At 40.6% G+C, this 21,829-nt stretch overlaps 1 protein-coding gene across 1 annotated transcript; it reads left to right on the top strand.

Moving 5' to 3' along the window:
• Window positions 1-497: 497 nt before the first annotated feature.
• On the top strand, window positions 498-21,234 carry rasef (RAS and EF-hand domain containing; the record flags this gene model as incomplete). Its single annotated transcript, XM_083978414.1, has 18 exons — window positions 498-817; window positions 5,141-5,461; window positions 9,435-9,581; window positions 9,751-9,841; window positions 11,408-11,503; window positions 13,212-13,289; window positions 13,421-13,536; window positions 15,034-15,102; window positions 15,246-15,312; window positions 15,590-15,678; window positions 16,328-16,628; window positions 17,485-17,625; window positions 18,219-18,366; window positions 18,477-18,558; window positions 18,831-18,945; window positions 19,494-19,601; window positions 19,737-19,813; window positions 20,448-21,234. The coding sequence occupies 18 exons, from the start codon at window positions 498-500 to the stop codon at window positions 20,548-20,550; spliced, it is 2,469 nt and encodes an 822-aa protein (XP_083834540.1). The 3' UTR covers window positions 20,551-21,234.
• Between the last annotated feature and the right edge of the window lie 595 nt (window positions 21,235-21,829).

The raw sequence follows: 21,829 nt of genomic DNA, 5'->3' as shown, positions 1-21,829 counted from the left end.
TCCATAGAAACTCCAAATATTCACAGAATCCACGATTTCCAAACAACAAGTGACTTGATCTACTCCTGAATATCCTAGCCACACTGTTTCCATCCTTCTGGGAAAGAGGAGGGACTCTTCCACGTAGACACCAGTCATGGCTTTAATAGCATTTGCAACAGCATCACTGAGGGAAATAAAGAGTGTATTTTTGTGAGGAGTGAACACAAGTTAAGGAGATGAGATGAGATCAGAGGTAGCAGAGGCTTTGAGAGGAATCCTGGAGGGGCAGTCTTCTTTTTGAGTGGTGGGATTTTTTCACATGTTGAGCAAAATGTTTTTACTTGCTCCCACCTAAGAGCTGGCCTCTAACCATCTCTGACTCTTGCCAACAAAAATGTAATGTTTTATCCCACTTTGCTATATGGTTATATTTCAAGTCTTGCTGGTTTTTACAAAACCGTAATCTGTTGCTTATTTATCAGCAGTTGTTTTCTTCGAGGTTAAAAAGCAAAACCATGCCTTCAGCAAAGGGCATGGATAAGGAAGAGCGACAGCGCCTGAGTGCGCTCTTTCACGCCTACGATGTGGATAACTCAGGGCGGATTGAGAAACATGAATTCACCACTATTTGTCAGGAGCTCAATGTCCCGGCCCAAGAGGCAGAGGGAATATTCAACCGCCTGGATGTCGACAACGACGGCACAGTGACTTTAGAGGAGTTCATCAGTGGCTTCCAAGAACGACACGAGGAGGAAGAGGATGACACCAAGGCAAAGGCCAAACACTCAGCAGCCGAAGAGGAATGTTCAAATAACAAGAACCAGGTCAAATCCAGGTGAGAGATGTAGAGATACAATTAAGAAATGAACTGTCTTTCAACATACACAGAAGTGCAAATTAGAGTAGTCTCCACAGGGCAATGTACAATGTGTCATTATTCATGTTTTGAGCATGTTGATAACCAAGAAAGTATTTCATTATAACATGGATCCTGATATATGATATTCGACCAAAATCATTTTAAATATAATTAATTCTGTGGTAATGTCATCTTAACACAGAAGTTTCAAAGGCTTGACACTCATTAACAATGACAGGCTAATTAAAGGATCCATGTTGAGTTATTTTTGAAATAAAGAATTAGCAGGACAGCAACAGTTAAGCTATTAATTTTTCTGTCATTAATCGCATTACTTTAACTTAGTTTTCTCCAGTCCAAACCCTTATTGATAAACTAATCTGACTGATGTGTTGAAAGTCAATTCAATAAGTGTGCTGTTGATTTCCTTTTTGGTCCAAGTAACACTGGAAGTGTTTGGTTTCCAGGATGTAGCAGAGATTCAGACTGAAAACACCCCTGTGCTAAAACCAAGCTTTAAAGGGATAGTTCAACATCTTGGCAAATTGGCCCATTGCCATAATCCCTTTAGTTTTAGCAGTAGGCTCGTTACCTTTAATTGTCGGTGCAAGCTATTTTTAGAACGGCGGAGCAGAGCCACAAGCTGCTCAGAGCTACGCTATGGAGGCTAATGGGATTTCTTGGTTTCCCTCATCAAACTCATCAAATACACAATCCAACAACTCCAAAACGCTCTGGTGGACAAGGTTTGACTTGCACATTCACCACGCTATGAGATAATAACTGAACGTTACGAGACAGAGTTGTTTTCGAGGCAAATGCAGAGACTGCTTAGCCTAGAACTCTAGACGCACCCTAGCAGCAGCAAATATATTTGCTCCGTAGGTGGGTCTAGAAAGAGAGTCGTTGGGCGGGCTTAACGCGATAATGACATACATTTTAATTGGCTTGTCAGGCTAACGTCATCCTGCTCTTTGCTCTGATTAGATTGATTTGTAGCGCTACCCTATTGCGTGCAGAGGTAGTTTGAAAGACAGCCTTCATACCGCCCCCTGGATTGAGCCGAGGTCTACCAGTCGTTGCCAGACTATACATTTTAATGATATAGTCTGGCTTGTCAGGCTAGGGGCTGCTTGCTGAAACCAAGAAATTCCATTAGCCTCCATAGTGTAGCTCTGAGCAGCTCGCAGCTCTGCTCCGCTGTTCTAAAAATAGCTTACACCGACAATTAAAGGTAACGAACCTACTGCTATGACTATAGGGATTATGGCAATTTATGGCCAATTTGCCAAAATGTTGAACTATCCCTTTAAGCTCTGGGGCTAAAAAAAGGGAAACCAACTCTTAAGTACCGGAAACTGCAGCTCCTCAAATGACTGCTTGAGGCTGGTTTCAGTCTCGACACTTAATTTCACCCTTTGTAACAAATGCACAAAGATTTCTATGTTACACTTTGGTTTATACATTTTATCAAGACTTGAAGATCTATATAACTGAGTGACAGGTGGGTGAGTGTGTATACTTCATTCAGAGAAGTCTACCACAGAGGCTCCACCTCTTCGTTAGTGTTTGGAATAGGAGTTAGGTGGACTTAAAGGGATATTTCAACATTTTGGAAAATTTGCCCATTGCCATAATCCCTATAGTTTTAGGAGTAGGGTTTGTTACCTTTAATTGTTGGTGCAAGTTGTTTTTCAATGGGCGGGGCAGAAGCTGCTCAGCTAATACTATGGATAACTAACGTATAATTATGTAACATTACAGTACGACACAAAGCAAATACACCGTGTCTGTGTAGTTCTGTCTCTGCATTTATTTCATAGCGTGGTGAATTTGCAGATCACAACTTGTCCACGAGAGCATTTTGGAGTTGTTGGATTGTGTATTTGATGAGTTTGATGGGGGGAAACCTGGAAATACCATATGCCTCCGTCGCATTAGCTGAGCAGCTTGTATCTCTGCCCTGCCGATCAAAAACAGTTTACACCGACAATTAAAGGTAACAAACCTACTGCTATGACTATAGGGATTATGGCAATGGGTGAATTTGCCAGAATGTTGAAATATCCCTTTAAGCACTGCCAAGATGGCAATGGTAGAGCAAGAGCAGCCCACTCTGAACTTCAAAACTCCCTTTCAGACACCTTTAGGTGACATCACACGGGTTACATCCAGCAACAGCTTTGTTTTGTTTTCAGCCAGCCACCGAGGACAATGAGCACAGAGGAGCGGAACCGGCTGCGTGCCCTCTTTCAGGCCTACGACACAGACAACTCCGGGCGGATCGAGAGGGAAGAGTTTCTCACCATCTGTGCGGAGATGCAGGTGCCCCCGACTGAGGGAAACCGTATATTTGACCGGCTGGACGTGGACAATGATGGAACCGTCACCCTGCATGAGTTCATCAGCGGCTTCCAAGACCGTTTCGGGGAGGACAGGCGTTCCTCAAATGTGGACGACTTTCCAAACCAGGAGGAACAGGTCATATCCAGGTAAGAGATAAACTACCATACATCTCAGCGCAGAGCCTGGCAAACTACTGGAAATGTACTCTGAGGAGTGTAATGTACAAGATTTCTCTTGCTGGTTTTTGGACTCATCCAACAACAGTATTTTTAATCATTAAACAATGGTTCTGTTCGTTTGTATGCAGATGACACAGTTTTATATTGTTGGGCAGATTCAACTTCCTTGAATTGCTTTTCAGTGGTCAAACACGAAGAAAATACATTTGAACAAAATTCAGAGGAGCACTTTACCCAGTACTAAAACTGAAAGCCTGGGTCCACCATTATAAATATTAAGGTATCAGGTTTAATGTTGAATTTACTAAGTTAAGTTCACAACAGTAAAAATTGCAAATGAATCTTGGTTTCCTGTATAGAACCTGCTTTCTATGGTGCACTGCAGCTTAATTTATGCAAATGGTCAAAACACAAGAAAATCCAGAAAACATCTTCATCTTTTTTGATAAACATGTACACAACACCACCAAATTCATAAATGCTATAGAAATTAGCAAATCCTCACAACACAATTAAGTGCTTATCCAAAAAAAATGGATGAACCTGACCCGGCAGTGCACTTGTTCTATGCTTTTGACTTTGCAAATCAAGTGCTTACCAGATTTATCGCTTTTCTGAAAAATCTCCTCTAAAATATGGATACTGTAAAATGACACATGAAAATAATATGAAAATCATTATTGTGAATTATTTTGACCTCAATTATTGTGTATTGAAAATCGGATACTGTGACAGAGCTAGAGGCATTTGATATTGAAGTACATTTGGTTTATTCTTACTGTAAATAAATCTGCATTTCATCATGGGATAACTGGGGGAGACAAAGTTGAATAAGGCCTATTGTGCTGACAACACCTGTTCAAAAAAAAAAAGAAAAGGAGTGAAAGGGACTGTGAAAGGGAGTCAGACTTAAATAATCCCCTGTATCAGTGAAAGATCTTCAAATTGTTATAAATGCAGTTAAACTGGTGTCACAGAGTTAGGCTATAGGAAATGGCTCAGAGCCCCTTTTAGCCTTTATTTAACCAGGTAAAAAAGACCCGTTGAGATCGAGATCTCAAGAGCCTACCCAAGTTCCAATGCTTATGTCTATGGAGATATGCAGATGATGAATTGGATGAAGGCAATAAAACAACTTCTGATGTCATTTTACTAACACAACAGTGTCAGGAGTGTCTTAAATTCCTCTCGTATATTAGAGGTTGGAAGGTTATACAGGTTGATGGTGTCTGATTTCCATTCAGTCCATCTCAGGTAATCACCCTCTTCCCACAATGAAAGCACTTGCTTTTGGCCCCAAGCCCAGACCATTGTGGTTAAGTAAATAGAGAGAGAGAGAGAGAGAGAGAGAGAGAGAGAGAGAGAGAGAGAGAGAGAGAGAGAGAGAGAGAGAGAGAGAGAGAGCACATACACTTCCTACACACAGGTGATGCTTGGCGCGTTACCTGAGTGAGACGCAACAGCATTTTGTGCTCACAGTGGCTGCTACTGCAAACAGGAAAATGGTTTGATGTCGAAGGAGACACCGGAGCATTTGACCCACTGAGCACTGAGAACTTTGACACGGATTAACTCGCTCAGACCTTTTGAAGGCTGAATGCCGGCAGCGGTCGACATGTTTGGATAAAGCGCGGACGAGTGTGGAAGTTGGGATGTTAGTCATACTGTCTGGTTTGCCGGTGTGCAGGGAATAAAACATTGACACCTCTGGGTGCTCAACTTATTTTTACTGAAAGACCCTTTTGCTCTATTATTGTTTTTATTTTATTTTTAGCCGGCCAATTAAAGGCATGAGCGCAGAGGAGCAGGACCGGCTGCGCAACCTCTTCAAGTCCTACGACGTGGACAACTCCGGCCAGATCGAGAGGAACGAGTTCCTCACCATCTGCGCGGAGCTGCAGGTGCCCGCGGCCGAGGCGGACCGGATATTTGACCGGCTGGACGTGGACAAGAACGGGACCGTCACTCTGCTGGAGTTCATCAGCGGCTTCCACGACCGCTACGGAGAGGACATGGAGCTGGAGGGAGGCTGCGTGTCCGTCGCCTGGGAGGACTTCGAGACGAGAATGGGCGACCAGTCCAAGTTCATCCCCAGGTGAGGGCGCACACCTGTTCGTCAGAGTATCTGTGGCCTACCGAGGGATGGATGTGTTTTTTTATAGGCCTATGAAAATCCTCAGGTGATATGAATGTGTTCAACAGTGAGCGCAGTGTGCGTGATCTGATAGTGGTTGATGATCACCGCAGCCCGGGGCACTCACTCACATATTATATTACCAGAGGTAGCTCTAAAGGAAATGAGAAATTAATGAGAACAGTAATGGGAAAGTTGGAGTAGAGATCATTTTTTCAAAGTTTGCTTGATTTGAATAACAGAGAATGAAAATGAGTCTTGAAAATGTATTTGTCTTGAGTGTCTGTTTGTCTTCATAGCCCAAAGCCAGGTAAAGGAGTTGTTTTCACAGGAGTGATGGTGAATAACAGAAATGTGTCATCGGCCTGTGTGAACGTCAGATCAGCATCAGATAGACGTGTAGGATCTTAACTTACTCTCTTTTTAAACAAGGGCTTTATGTGAAACTGTGATGAATGTTTTTCCACCAATTAAAACAAAAAAATAGATCAAGAAAACAGATTAATCAGTAGAATAATATTTTTTTGTCCTGTCTGGTATACATGGAGAGAAACATCAAACCCTCCTTTCTCCTCAGACAGAGCCTTTGATTTTTTAGGGGACATAATTCAGTAGCCTATCGTTGAAATCAAGATTAGAATAACAAGAATTTATTTTTAAATATCAGTGATGTTGCAAATAGTTCAAAAGTCATGCTCAAATAACCAGATTGATGCTCACTGTAATAAACTGTGTTCAGATACTACTTCTCCAGTTAAAGCAAAACATCATTCATGTTCAAATTGTATTTTAAATCAGACAATGACCTCATTGACATTGCATTGCCTTGCATTCAGCTGCAGGACCAATGTGTTGGTAGCTTTACCATAGAGGGAATAGAGAACAAATAACATTACATTAAATGCATTAAATAACATCACAGTGGAACATCATCAGTTGTAAGTCTGATAACATGATTAAGTAACTAAAAGGACAATCATGTTAACTGAGTGAACTGAATGCTGAGAGACACCATTTAAAAAATGTTAATTCTTTCTTGCACTATTTATAGAACTGCCCTGTCATGACTTATTTGTGTTAATAGATATAATCTACAAAATATTTCATAAATTGCCTGCAGCAGAAAATATAACTTAATGTACATTTGTTCCACGCTTAAAGTTCAGTATGCCAGACTTCTCTCTGGCAGGTCTTTCAAGTTTCCAGACCAGTGATCTTCAGCACTGTTTTGAGTTTTTAGATTTCTCAGAGCATCAACTCTGTATGTTTTATGTGATGTCTTGAGAGCTCAAGCTTGTCTTGCATGAAATCTCTCAAAGAAAGCATCCTTTGACCATCAATATTACCAAGTAGAGTAGAAACCAGCCATAACTCACACAAACAGCTTGCTGTATGCTACAGTTAAGCCAAGGCTATATCTAATTTATCTGATCTGTCTTCTAATTAATTTATGATCATGTGTTTTAATGGAGCCAGGCATCAAACCTCAGTCGTTGTTTTTCTGACCAATTATATGTGTCTGAAGCAACAAATACTGTCACTTACTGAAAGGTCTAAAACATTATACAGACTCATGACCAGTAAATGAATAACGTTGTTTCCCCGAAATTAATTTAATTTGAGAGTTCTTGAAAATTTGCTTGTGTTTAAAGCAGAAGTAAGCGATCCGGTCGTTTTGGCTAATGCTGCGTTCCAGGCAGGCTTTTGAAACCGTAAATTACAGCTTCAAGTCACAATTTACGACTTTGTAGCGTTTCAGGCAACCCACTCGTGTTTTTCCGACCTGTTTTACCTGTGAAAGTGCACTATAACGGCCACTCGTAACTTCCGACCCGTGAACTCGTACCAGATCGAACTGGTACGACTTCACAGGTCGGAAAAACACGAGTTACGAGTTTCCTTGAACGCACCATAACAGTCCTCGTCCCTACATCACCACATTCACGGCGTCCCTTGGCTGCACACACAGCCCTGCATGCCGTTCTCTCTCCTCATTGGATAAAAACTGTAGGATACGATAAAAGTTTTCTCCTCGGCTCAGAGCAGAGCAGAGTGACTGACAGACCCGTGTTTCGGTCCAAACACTCTATATAAGTGATTGCTGTCGGAAGATATAACTATTTAAGACTTATATTAACACAAACATATCACTTACTTCTGCTTTAAACAACATCTACAACTTCCTTTGTAGAATTAGAGCTCTGTAGAAAACCAAGGTGTTTGCTCAGGGATGTGTGTGTGTATGTGTGTGTGTGTGCGTGTGTGTCTGTGTCTGTGTGTCTGTTTGTGTGTAAAACTGCCTCAGGCCTGGCATGGGACTCATCCACGCGTTGCCGTGCCGTAGCATTGGGACATTGATTGTCACAGCGGTGCCGTTTTCTAAATAATCTCTCTTATCCTCAAACAGTTACAGTCTCCGCTGCAACAGTCAGCTGACAGATGACAACTTGGAAAATACTCACTTCAGACAAGTGTCTGTGTTCCAGGGGAAGAAAGAATATTTTGTGGAGAAGGCTAATGTAACGAGTTGTCTATTTTGTTTTATATTATTCGGCTTCTCAGCTGACTCAGACAGTGACTAAGACTATAAGAGGTCAGGCTGTCCACTCAAACACGATTTGTCTACATGAAATGACTCCATGTTTTCCCTTTTGGTTTATTCATAGATTCATATCTAAATGTCTGATGTATATGAAAGTACAGCACAACCTTTTGATGTCAGAACAGAACAAACAAGGATTACAAAAAGAGAACAGAATTCCCAGTTCAAAAATGCTTTGTTTGGGTCCAGTACATGTATTTCAATACTTTAGGTTTTGTGCAGGAAGAAAGGACAGCAACCTGTTTTTCAGCAGCTTTAGATTACGTCAACCACTAACTAATAATTACTTCTGTTTATTTTGTACTTTTGCTGGTCTGACTTTAGATTATTTGTGTGTGTTTCTGTCATGATCGCTCTGTGTGTCACAGCTTATGACGCTGCAGCAAGCTATGTGTCACTGTGAGTTATTGGCAGACCAGCAGCAGAGTCTATATGCTCAGGATTAGAGCCCGTCCATCCTGTCAGTAGGCAAATACCCACACTCACACTTTTATGACCCACTTTTACTTCTACGTGCTGTGTGACGCAGGACACTTTGTCACTGTGATGGCTTCAGGGCAGCATACACCGGATAAACTGTGTGGTTAAGTTGTTCATATAGAGGTTAAACTTCACACTGACATGGGACCAGTATTCTCTGTCCAGGAGTTATGGAAACAAACTAACAAAGTGAAAACAAAGAAGGTATCAAAGGTAACAGCAAGTTCTATCAGTCTGTTTTGAATTATATTTGGGAAATTAAAATGTTTATCAAAATTCAATGTGTTTGACCAAATCACCAACTGATTGACTAGATAAAAATTAGTCACTGATGCAAGGTATGTGTTTTCCATAGGAACAAGTACAGTATAGCAGGACTAGTAAAATAAAAAATGTACTGCACATGCCCAACAAAAATGATTAATCAGAGCTATCACAATATGCTTTGATTTTGGTTGTGATAATGGTTTCTGTGCGTCATTCAATAATAATAGTCCATGGCTTTCTTCCTCTACTACTAATCACAATCCATTAGTCATAATTCAGTCAGTTTCGGTTGGTTTGATTCAATAGCAACACAGCAGGATGCAGATCAGTGTTCAGCCTACTCCAAGTCCATAAAAATCTGAACATATCAACACCAAGTATCCTGACCTCACCCAGTGCTTTGTGTTTTGTGCGAAATACAAAGTGTTGAGTGTTGTGAATAAATAATCGTTTTCCGTGTGCTTCAGTGACTTCAAATGAACTAAACAGAATTGTTCTTTAGTCCTGAAGCGTTATCAAAGAAAATAGCGCAGTCAACATCTCAGTCAACATGAAAGCTGATGTCAAATCCTGATTTTCTTTCAGACATGAACAAGCAGCGACGTTGTACCAGAACATCAGCCTGACTGAGCCCAGGCTGATTCCTCAGTTTGAAAAAATCATCATCAACTTCACCAAGGAGATCAAACAGCAAAACTCAGAGATGGAGAACCTGGCGTATGCCATCAAACGGTGAAAAACACACACATACGTATGCATACACATATACATACACTGAGTGTTTTTTATATCTGAAAACATGCAGGTCAGGTAAATGTGAAAGCACTGGAAGATGATGGTGGGATAAAGGTCTCCAGACATTAGTGAGTGTCATTATCCTGTTGTTGTTGTTGTTTTGCAGAGCACAGGACCAGGCGTCGATGCAGCTCAGTGAGATGGAGGAGGAGATGGACCAACGTATTCATGCTACTGAGAGAAAGACACGGGAGCAGGTGGGATAAGCTCACCAACACATCACACTCAGAAAATTCAAATGTCCACAGGAAACATGGCTTTGTGTTTTTGCTTTATTATTGCAGGTTGGTTGCTGTTAGGTGTTTCTGTCTTTCTGGTTTGTGTAAGCTACGCAATAAGCAGGGTGCGTTTGTACGGCTCTTCCCTCATGTCAAACAAACACGCTGGTGAATATCCGATTTGATCCAAACGCAGACACACCTGCTGATCCTCTGGATTTCCTAACTCAGTGGATCACAGAGGTAGAACATGGACATATAAAGGTGGTGTAGCCTCTTTTATAATGGGCTGAAGGCACCCTCACCATCAAATACAGGCAAACGTTGTTACTGATTACTGTAATTGTAATTTTATTTTAGACATGAGGGACAGCATGGTGCCACATGTACAAAGCCTGGAAGTTATGTGGTCTAGGTTGTTTTGTTAGTTTGTGTATCAGGGTGTGTTTAGTTATAAATTAAACATGACTGCATGGCAGCATTGTTCCTCTCTTAAAATAAGATTATAACTTGATCTGGTGCATATTTCTGCTGTCCTGGTTGTTCAATAATAGGGTGTATGAAGGGTTCAGTGTTGATGTCCTAGGCTCAGTTTTCAAGATCAAAATGAAAGAACTAAGATTAAGGGCATGAATTGCAAAACCAGACAATTTATGCAGTTTTCTGTGTTGCTGAAACAACAAATTTGTTTAAAGTGACAATGTTCTGATGACAGTCGAGTCTTTGTCAAGTTGAAATGTTTAAACATTGTCCCTTCATCCTCATACAGTGTATATGCCAGTAGACTGAGAGGCTCCATGATGAGATGTTATGTAAATACATATGTATAGAGAGCTCTGGCAACGCTGTGTCAGTGATATAAGCTGGTGTGAATGTGAGTGTGAATGGTAGTTTGTTTCTATATGTCAGACTGGATGTCCTGTCCTGGGGTGGTAGGCCTACACTGGAATAGTGAATGGCTGGTTGATATTTCTCTACTTCCAGGAATCCAAGTGAAAGAAATGTGTGCAATGATAAGATTTTCTACCAATGTTTGGCTTTCCATGAAAAGTGAGAACAACCCCAGCGTCTGCTCAATGTATCAGACCATCTGACTTGTTCGACCGGCGTCCCTTTCGTTTTACGTGTGGTCCTGATGTTTCTTTACGGTGTTTTAGAGCCAGACTCCATGGGAACATAAACTCTGTTTTATCTCTCTCATATCTCTGTGCCTGCTGGTGTGTGTGTGTGTATAAACTTATGTAAGTGTACTCCACTGACTCGGGGGCTGCTGTTTGTTTTGTCTGCGAAAAGTACACAAAATTAGAGGGCACTCACCTGTGTCACACTGTAATGTGTGCACACTCACACTCATGTTCTGAGACCTACAATACAAGAAAGGAAACCGTAAATAGACAGCTGCTGATACACTTATTGATTTCCTTCATCCATGTTTCAAAGCCTGCCCTAAAATATCACACATAACATTATCATATGACATAACTAGAGACACACACACTTTAATGATATTTGACTGTGTTTTTATGTTCGTATGTGTTTGTGTAGGAGAAGAAGCGAACTGAGGCTGCACTGAGCGAGTTACGGAGAAGTTATGAAATTGAAGTGTGTGAGCTTCAGTGTAAGATCCAGAAAATGCAGAAGGTACGTTTTTCACCTCTGACTGCTTTCCAGTCTCACTTTAACCTATTATTAACACTGTCGGTCGAGACAGAGTCCTGTTGTCACATTTTGTATATCTAGATGTACATGTCCAGAATCAGCGACGCCAACACCATGAGACTTGTTTTCAGCCACAGCATATAGATAATATGCAAAATATGTATCATATTAACTTGATTTTCTAAATGAATTTATTTCTTCTTGGTTATATATCCACATCTGTTAGAAATAAATGTATGAAACCTCAGGCTGCATATTGCTACAGATAGAGAGGTCTTTAAAAATAAACACTCAATACAATGCTGCAGTGTTTTACTACCCCAGTGACATGGGACCTGACCTGAGACACCATAAGAAGAAGTGCACTGCTGGAGCAGAGCAGGCACTTGACCTATATCAATACAAATGCACGGTACATATTTAGAAAAAACAAAGTTTTAAAAAATAATAACGTAGAACACTGACTGCATTCACTAGAAGTTCAACCAGGGCGGATTTCCTCTCTTGACCTCATGTCAGCTGAGCAAATAAGTCTTACTTTCAATAGATTGAAATGGCATTAGTGTGGGAAGCAGTGAGCTGTGGGGGCTGCAGCCAGAGTATAAGAAATAAAAAACTAATGTAGGAAAATATAGTTACAAAGCACAGTTTTCTTTCTGGAGGTGTTATTGTGTTGTAGTTATACAGTATGGAAAATATTTCAAAATCAGCAACAAGAAAAAAAGATACAACTACTGACATCAGTATGAACCTTCGCCTCAGCTAAAAGGAGCTGCCTAACATAAAGTAACACATTTCTTCTCTTAAAATTGTCTAAAATCAACTTTAAAGGGATAGTTCACCCAAAATTCAAATTGCACTCATTATCTACTCATCATCATGTCGACTAAGGGCTGGGAGAAGTTTCAGAGTTATCCGTGGCTTCTCTGAGTTACAGGGGGTCTCGGCGTAGCAGTGCATGTCCATATAACGGTTGCAAATGGATACCACTTTTCTTCGTAACAAAAAGACACACCAAAAAACATCCAAATACCTCCATGCTGCTCGTATGTAATGTCCGTCTTGTATTGAAGCCCTGAAATGCGAAATTGTTCCGAAATTTTTAAAAAATCATGGGCGGCATACACACACACATTATAGGTGTGTGATTGTCTCTGCAGCTGCTGCCTGTTCGTCACTATATGACGAGTTGGGCCCTGTAGCGATTTGTGTTTATTTATCTAAACAGAGCGCGAGAGAGATGAACACACATGCTGTCATTGTATGCATCGGATCAAATGTCATTCTGTCCCTTCGTCCGTCCAGCTCTCTGTCCACTCTCTCCATGGCGGAAACGTTTACCACTCGCAAAACCCTCATTTACATATTGCGGTTTGCACGTGTTTTCATTTAGCGGGTTACTCTTAGTAGATCAGCTGTTTTGCGTGCACTAACCAAACACGCAATATTTTAGCGGGCGCAAACAATATATCGCCCGCTATCTGGGATCTTAGTAAATCCGGCCCTAAGTGTTAAAAAAAAAGAAGACAAATCCAGTAGTAAGGGTGAGGCTGGTGAGGTTGTCTTTACATCATACAGGTGTCTTTATGCAGATTTTACACAGTTTTATGTGTTTTGTTATTGTATTGTTGAATCTCTGTAACTGCAGTCAAATGACCTAAATCCAAAAATATGTGAACTTGTGTATCAGATTGAGGAAAGGTACAAGAGCATCACTGTGAAAGACGAGAGCCCGGCACTGAAGAAGAAGATAAACGAGATAACGCTGGTGAGGCAAAAAAAAGTTTTGTTTGAGGTGTTGGACATATTTTTTCTTACTTATCTCTCTGCTTGTAGCTTCACAAACATCTCTCATGTTCAGCTCTTCACCACTCTTGTGTCTTGACTTTGTCTCTGCAGGAGAATCAGCGGTTAAAACAGGATCTGTTGAGATCTCAGACAAAAGTTGCTTTACTACATAGTGATATGGACTCACTGAAGACAGAGATAACCGATCAAAGCATCAACTCTGAACGGTGAATTTGTTATAGCTGTTTGTTTTGGTTTTTTTGCTTTGTACATACTATGCTGTGTGCTGGTGTGTACATGCTTTCTTTACTAAGAGTCAGTTTCAACTGGATTTATCTTGACTCGTGTTTCAGAGTTAAGCTTCAATCCCTTTTTCTTCCTTGGGTTTTTGCAAGATCCACTTTGCAACACATTGTCTAACAAGCCTCATCATCATCATGTTGTATCAGTCTCGTGTTTCTATAACTGTCTCTGCTGATCATACATGTCTAATTAATTACCCACACAGACACATGCAAACACACTTCACTTTCACTCAGACCTATAAAAGTCTAAACCTACAGAATAATTACTGATGACGTGAAGTTGTAGAACAGGTTTTTGATGAATGTAAACTTGAAATTAGTGAGTATTTGCACTCTGTCCTCCACCATACTAAACTTGAATTCAAAATTATGAAACTACTAAAAGTAGTTGTTCACGTATATCAATCTGGGCTGGGCCCTTTACAAACAAACCCTGCTGCTAATGTCTGTAGAGCAGGACAGAGTCATACAGAGAGACAGAGATACCTGCCAAAGATCATGCCCCCCTCCGACCCGCTCATTCCCAAGGGATGTTTTCGCTTTTTCACAGCTGAAACAGGATATCCTGGAGCGACTCCACACACACAATGACTTCTTCAGAAGTGTTACTTAGCAACAGAGTCACCAGCAGGATAACACTGCTGCTTGGATCATCTCATCACACCGAGTCTCCATGTTTGGGTGTGTCTGGTGATAGCGAATCTACTGCAGAACTGGATAAGGGGAATAAAAGATGATAGCTCTCAGGTTTAGTGACATTAACTGGGACACAGGCATGAAAACACAAGAACTGACCTCTTGTCAGTTTAGGATGTGAGTTTGTGTGTGAGTGTGACATGGATATGATGATAGGCTACTTAACTTTTAAATAGACACCAACTAATAGAAGAGAAAACAAACAATTATTACTTCCCTTAAAGGTAGAGTAAGCAGGGCTGGAGAAAACTGTTTATGTGTGAACTCAACAGCAAAACAAATAAACCCCTCCCCTCAATGCTTCCTCAGAAGCTCCGCCCACCAAATTCATGGCTGTGTGTCACCAAAGCAACGTCACAGTGAGGGTATCCAGATACTTTTCATTATAGCTGAAGAAATACAAACCATATCATATAAGATATCAACAAGCGAACAACATGCACACAAAAAAAGCATCATAAACACAGTGGAGTAAAAGTTAGGGGCTTGGTTATTTAGATTTTCTTATACTAAGGTTGAAAATGCATCAAGCAGAAACAGAGCAAAATCCACACCCATTATTCACCAATTCAAATGTCTACATTTGAACACATTCAGTGTATTCATTGACACAGTTCACTCTAGTGTAGTCCTCTGTTTTGTGCAGCCAGTGAAGCTAAAACTTTTTTTTTCCATCTCAATTCAACAAGTGTGCTGATGAATGTTTGTTGTTTGTTGTTTCAGGGACGAGGAGCTCATGAAACATTTTACGGATGAGAGAGACATACTGGAGAGTCAGATCGAGATGCTGCAGTAAGTTCAACAGTAACACACACTCACCGCCCCTTGTTGAGCTTTTCAACCAGGGATCTTCCAGTACTGAAAATAAATGAAAAACAGGAAATGTATTCTAGGATAAACAGTAATATTGTTTATTGTTCTGTGTGTATTGATAGGATAGCCAACAGAAAGCTCCACGACACCAACGATGGCCTGAGGGCCACTCTGGAGAGGATCATGAGAGTAAAGCTGCACAGTTAATAAAAATAGATAAATAAGAGTTCTGTTTATAAAATGATCATAAAAGACGCTAAAGTTATTTAATCTTTTGGGTTTAAACCCATTTATATAATTAAAACATGTGAAAAAGATTGATTGGACCAAGAGATGTTAAGCAACACTTTCCAAAGGAAATGTTACTGCTTGTGTGACAATATTTAGCAAAACAATGTCAGTGTCACTGTGTGTTCATGAAACACAAACAAAGGGAAACTCATTTTTACTGGTTGTTTTGTTACAGTCTGGTAACAGTGAATCACCAGGAGACATGAAGAACAGAGGCCGAAGTAAAAGCATCTGTCACAGCTCACCGTTCACAATAATGGACAAGTAAGACATGCATGATGCACTATTAGTTTATGGTATATTTCATCAATTAATAGTTTAATTGATTCTAATAGTCTGAATCTGGATTACACTGTACATACATTTATCTTGTAAAAATTATTTTCAGCTGCATCAAGGGCAGAGGTTTAATGATTTATACTAGATTTAGGATGATCAGCTAGTTTAATTTCATATAATACATTCAAAAGGCTTGAACCTTCAGGCTGAAAGCATTTAAATCAAGGTGCTTTTCCAATTATAGTTGTTTTTTTTTTTTCCAAGAACAGATGACTGTCTATTTACACAGCAGTAAAGTAAATGTTGAATATGCTGTGAGATATTTATTTAAGGTGCCGTCCAAGCTGATGAGCACACAAGCTGAACAATATGACTCAGGGGACAAAGGTTTGGTCTTCGTATAGTTAAAGAGGATGTACAGAGGCCCAGTTATTTCTAATAGTTGTATGTTAAACAGGTTTTTGTATCTTAAGTTGATAGGGAACAAGTGTCTTTTCTCTTAAAGTGAATTAATTAGTGTGTCGTGACGAAAACAAAATATTGCCCCAGGATAAGAGTTTGGCTATTCTTGTAATCTCCCTCTTGGGCCTTGTGCTATCCACATGGATTATTTATTACCTGACCTCCTCCTCAGGGTCTGCCAGCGTATGGAGGATTACCCTCTGTTCCGTAAACGACCCAGCTGTGACACGCTGGCCTTGGCCATGTGTGACCCCGGAATGAGGCGCAGACTCAGCAGTGAGTGTGAGGAGGACAGCCTCCCCGAGACCTACATGGACAGCGGCCTGTCTACGCTCAGAGGGTCGCACGGAGGCTACGACTCCGAGCAGGAGGTCAAGGGTCACGAAGAAGAAGAAGAGGAGGACGAGAGAGTGGGGAAAAGAAGGGAGCATGTCAACCATCATAGCACAATGGGAGAAAACTCTGACAGCGAGGTAAGACAATAAGGAAGTGAGACACATAAAAAGACACACCTGTACATTGCACATTTTTTTTTGGGGGGGGGGGGGGGGGTTTAAAGGTAGGGTTGGAGAAAATGTTAATAGCAGGCCACATTTTGAAAATACAAAGGTCAAAAGTCCCAGCCCCTTTCCTCAGACTTCTCTCTGAAACCACGCCTTCACCTTGTGTGGCTTTTCCATGATCATGCACGCGAGAGAGAGGAGAGAGAGGGAGAGAGACGGCAGCTTGATTGGGCGTAGGCAGAACTAGACATGAAGGCATCTGATTGGTTTATTGCTCTCGGAGCGAAAAACATGGATTGGTCAGAGTTTTGTCAGTCCTGCAGCTGCCACAGACGTCTGATTATTTTTGTTCCTTTTTCTGTATATAATGTATTGACTAGTCTCAGGATAGAAGGACACGATTACCAACCATAGCTTTAACATGGAAGCATCCAGACTTTTGCTCATAAGTGCTCAAAAGAAGAATTGAGATTTTGACCTGATGATGAAACATTAGGGGATGTTGCTACGTCTTATCCTTTGAGGAACAGGAATCTATCTGGCCGGTTTGTGGCAATTCATCCAGTCGTTGATAGAATATTTCATTCTATAGACTATGAATATGAATCTTATGGTGGCACCAGAGGAAAAGTCAGAGGATGCCCAACGTCAGTAAAGGAAATGTGTGATTTATCCTTTAAACCTTAGTAGCAAATTCATGTTTATTTTTTCCAGTAGTTGAGGTATTTTTCCAGGACCAAACACACAGACTTTTTCAGTGGTTTAGCCTGAAGTCGTAACGTAAATTCTGTGACTAGTGTAATGTTAATGTTTGCCTACATCATAGCAAGCGGAGACACAGGATGGTGAGTCAGCGTTTGGGTCGGACAGCAGCTCAGTTTTGGACTGGAAGCCGTCTGAATCCATTAGTGTCAACACAACGCCAGCCCCAACAAAACGAAAACCCCTCAGTGCCGGCAATTATAAGGTAAGAGAGAGAAGAAGGAAAAGAGAGATCTAACAGGAGAAATAAAGAGACGTTTTGCTTGACAGATAGAGGACAAGTGGAGGAAGACGCACTGTTGACAGATTATTCTTTCCTGTTATGTTGCTCCAGAGTAAAATGTCTGGAGAGCCGATGAGCAGATTTGGCGTTGTTAATGACAGATATTATTCCTGAACCTTTACCACTGTCATGTCAACATTATCAATGCATTCTGAAAATGAATGTGAAATTTACATATTCAAGAAGATGAAGGCCAGCAGTGAACTTGTGATATATTTGGGGATGAGAGGACGCCTTCCTCAGGACGGTCGTTGCAGCAGCTGTTACTTATTATATTTCTAACCTCTCTTGACCTGCGATAAGATAAAGTCCCCACATCGTTGACTAGAGCTGATAATGAAGAGAGATGGGAGTAAGAGAAGAAGCAGTCGCAAAGTGGTCAATGTCAAGGACTGAATACATTTAACTTAAAGTCAATCTGCAGAATACAAATGCCGTCATCAATCTTATCAGTGATGTATTAGTGGCTCACTCTCCCCTATCTTCACTCTGCCTGTCGGTCGCCTCTTCCAAAGCAGCGCAAGGACAGCATTGACCTGGGCTACATGACATCAGAGAAAGCCTTCAGGATCGTGTTGGCCGGAGATGCTGCGGTGGGAAAGTCCAGCTTCCTGCTGCGCTTTTGCAAGAACGAATTCAAACTCAACTCCAGCGCGACTCTGGGTGAGCTGGGTGAATTAAAACCATCTTTTTGTTCGTCTCTAATCTATCTATTATCTGTATTAATCAGCTCTGTAAAGACATGTTTCATTGCGACTCCTTTGTGTGTTCAGGAGTGGATTTCCAGATGAAGACAGTAATCGTAGATGGAGAGCCTGTTTTATTACAGCTATGGGACACTGCAGGACAGGAAAGGTATGGGTTTGTGCATGTGTGAATATTAACTAACAGAAGAGTGAGATTAACAAAAATTAATGTTTTTGTAAAGCTAAAATTGTATTGTTTGTTTGTCATTGTCATTGTCATTGTATATGTAGTTTTAGGAAGTGTAAATAAAGCTTAATTTGATGTACACATGATATACAGAATAGCACTTAAGTGGACATGTATTTATTTTATCACTGCACATAATTCATCACCTCAGTAGAGAAAATCAAGGTTTGTGTGTATCTTCACTGTCACCTCAGGTTTCGCAGTATTGCCAAGTCTTATTTCCGCCGGGCGGACGGTGTGTTGCTGCTGTACGATGTCACGTGTGAAAAGAGCTTTCTTAATGTTAGAGAGTGGGTGGACATGATTGAGGTAATGCACAACTCTCCACTACTAAAACATTACTGACTGACTCTGTATCGCAGTAGTCAGCAGAAGACATCAGTAGCTCTGCAGAATAAAGTCAAGATGAAATTCATCCACATTTCTGTAGCAGCAATTAGTTTAGATAGTTTTTTATTATTACAAGACACCAGGAGGTGTCATATTATAAGACACTGAAGTATTTTAACATGTTCATTTGAATATCAAATTAAGTCATCTTGCTTGTTTCTCTCTTTTTACATGCAGCAGAATTGTAAGTGTGTGGTGTAAAGCATGTACTGTTGTTATATTGTGAGCATGTTGAAATTTCTGCATGGCGTGCAGTGTGTGTTTTCAGATAATGTAGACAATGTGGTGCTTAATGTCTAAGCAAGTGTCTCTATTTTATTTTGTTTTTTTTTATTTTATTCATCACATTGAATAATCTGATTATTATGATCAGATACTGTTTTGTTAATAGTTAATAGTTAATGTTAATATTTTGTTTTCCATTTCATTTGTTTCTGTTTTCACCTCTTTTTTTTCTTGCATGGCAGGATTTGGCCCATGAGGATATTCCCATCATGCTCGTGGGTAATAAGTGTGATCTTAGACAAGACAGAGCTGACTGCGTTCCCACTAGTTATGGAGAAAAACTGGCCATGGTAATTACAAATGAACACCGTCATCTTTACATAATATATTTTATTAACCACATCAGTGAAATGTTGAACACCTGCCACATATCCACACCCAACTTACTCTTGTTTAATAAATGATTTTCTGTCTTTACCCAACAGACTTACAACACTCTGTTCTGTGAAACTAGTGCCAAAGATGGTGACAATATCCTTGAGGCTGTGCTGCACCTGGCCCGGTGAGAAAACTGATTCAATCAGCTGAGTCTACAAACCGTAAACAAATTAGAAATGAATGAGATGTTATATTTTTAGCTCATGGGAGACAGGTGTAATTAAAGTATAATTGTTCATGGCGTTTAGTTTGGGCTTTTCCAGGACACAGGTGCTGTACAGTATCTGCTGGATGGCTGGTCTGTGTGGAGGAGTTTTCCTGCCTCTAATGGGCCTAACTAGCCGTATTCACCTCTCCGGAGTTCATGTTATAAACACATTCACAGTCTTTTACAATGGGTCACTGTTTGGTCTCTGTTATAACTGAGAGTGGACACCTGGTACCCTCTGTTGGCTAGAGTAACCATTGTCTTATGGATAGGTATGTAGAGAAAATTATAAACTACAGAAATCCAGTAAGGCAAACCTCTGCATGCTAACCCATGTGTGTATCCACTGGAAGTTGCAAGAAGTTTTGTTGAACAAAAACTCAAGACAGGACAGTAAAACACACATTTACAAGTTCTCCTCCAGCTGAATCTTTTGCTGCAACTTTTAATAACGTCAGGTGATCGACAGGAGGAAATGATTGGCCGCAAGCCTATGACAGTAAAGAAAATGTTTCATTGTGAATTAAGTGTGTTTCTTTTCTCTCCACAGACAAGTGAGAGCGCATGATCTCTTTGCTGAAAAGAACCAGTATCAGTCGCTGCCCAGCTTGGATGCTCCAAGAAAGAAACCAAACTTCTCCTGCTGCACCTGATCAAACTCATCAGCTCTGGGCTCTGATCGTCTGACTTAACATGAACTCAGCACAGGTGAAACGAGGAGGAGGAACACATGCAGAAACCTGACAAAAACAGAAATGAGACATGATCTCTGCAGACGAACAGCAATGGGAACAAATCATTGTGAAACCACAACAAATTGACATATGAATTAAGTGATGTGTGGGATCACAACAGAGTGTCCACAACTTCATATGACTTTTGATTTTAATCTTTGTTCAGATTTTATTTAACTATAATGTCCTGAGCTGCATTGCAGCCACAGTCAGTGTAAACCTCCTTGCCATGTGACAGTTATATTCTTTTTCTTTTTATCATGCTATCACATATATTTGCATAAGCTCCTGCCACATAGGTGATATGATGGTCATGGTCATAAAAAGAGAGAGACAAGGTGTGAATGTGAAGTGAAATGTGTGAGAGTGATCTGAAAGTGAAGCCGAGCACATGAGCATGTTTTCTAAGTGACAGTATGTGATGAAGACAAATTAGCACATGTGACAGAGCGCATTGTTATGGAGAGAAACCATGAGAAATAAGAATAGAGTCTTATGTGGTTATGCTATGAATTGTGGCACTTAAATACTTGTGAGTTCAGTTATCATCAGTGTAAGTGAAGATGGTTTGAAGTGGTATCTGTAGCATGTTGATAGCCTGAAAGGAAGACTGTTGTGTGACCACGCTCAAACACCCAGACTTTACTGCAAGTGAAACGCATGGATTGTCGAACATAGAGACACTGGGAATTGTGGCAAAGCAGGAAATCCTCCTTGTTCCTATATGATGAACCCTGGTGCAGTGTGTGATTATATGAGACTAACGTAACAACCCCTCATCTTTATTATATTACCCACAGTGTTACATTTCTTCCCACCTGGGATGACTTTGTGTTATAGATTTTTTTTTTTTTTTAAGCTGAACCTACAGAAGATCATTTTCAATTTGCACAACTGCTTTAGATAACTGCTGTCACTGTATCATCCGGTACGAATTATGAAAATTAGGTAAGCATAAAGGAGAGGTGTCAGGAAGCAGAGCCCTTTTGTCTGTCCCTCTGATACAGTACACATCTGTATTTCTGTTTAAATGTGTACATGTCAGCTTGCCAAATTGTCACTGCAAGTGTTATAGAGTCTGTCTTAAAGCAGAAGTGAGTGATCCGGTCGTTTTCGCTAATGCTGCGTTCCAGGCAGGCTTTTGAAATCGTAAATTACAGCTTCAAGTCACAACTTACGACTTTGTAGCGTTCCAGGC

Source organism: Trachurus trachurus (assembly GCF_905171665.1).
Source record: "Trachurus trachurus genome assembly, chromosome: 9".
Classification (NCBI taxonomy): domain Eukaryota; kingdom Metazoa; phylum Chordata; class Actinopteri; order Carangiformes; family Carangidae; genus Trachurus; species Trachurus trachurus.
This window is presented reverse-complemented; position numbering and strand designations above follow the sequence as displayed.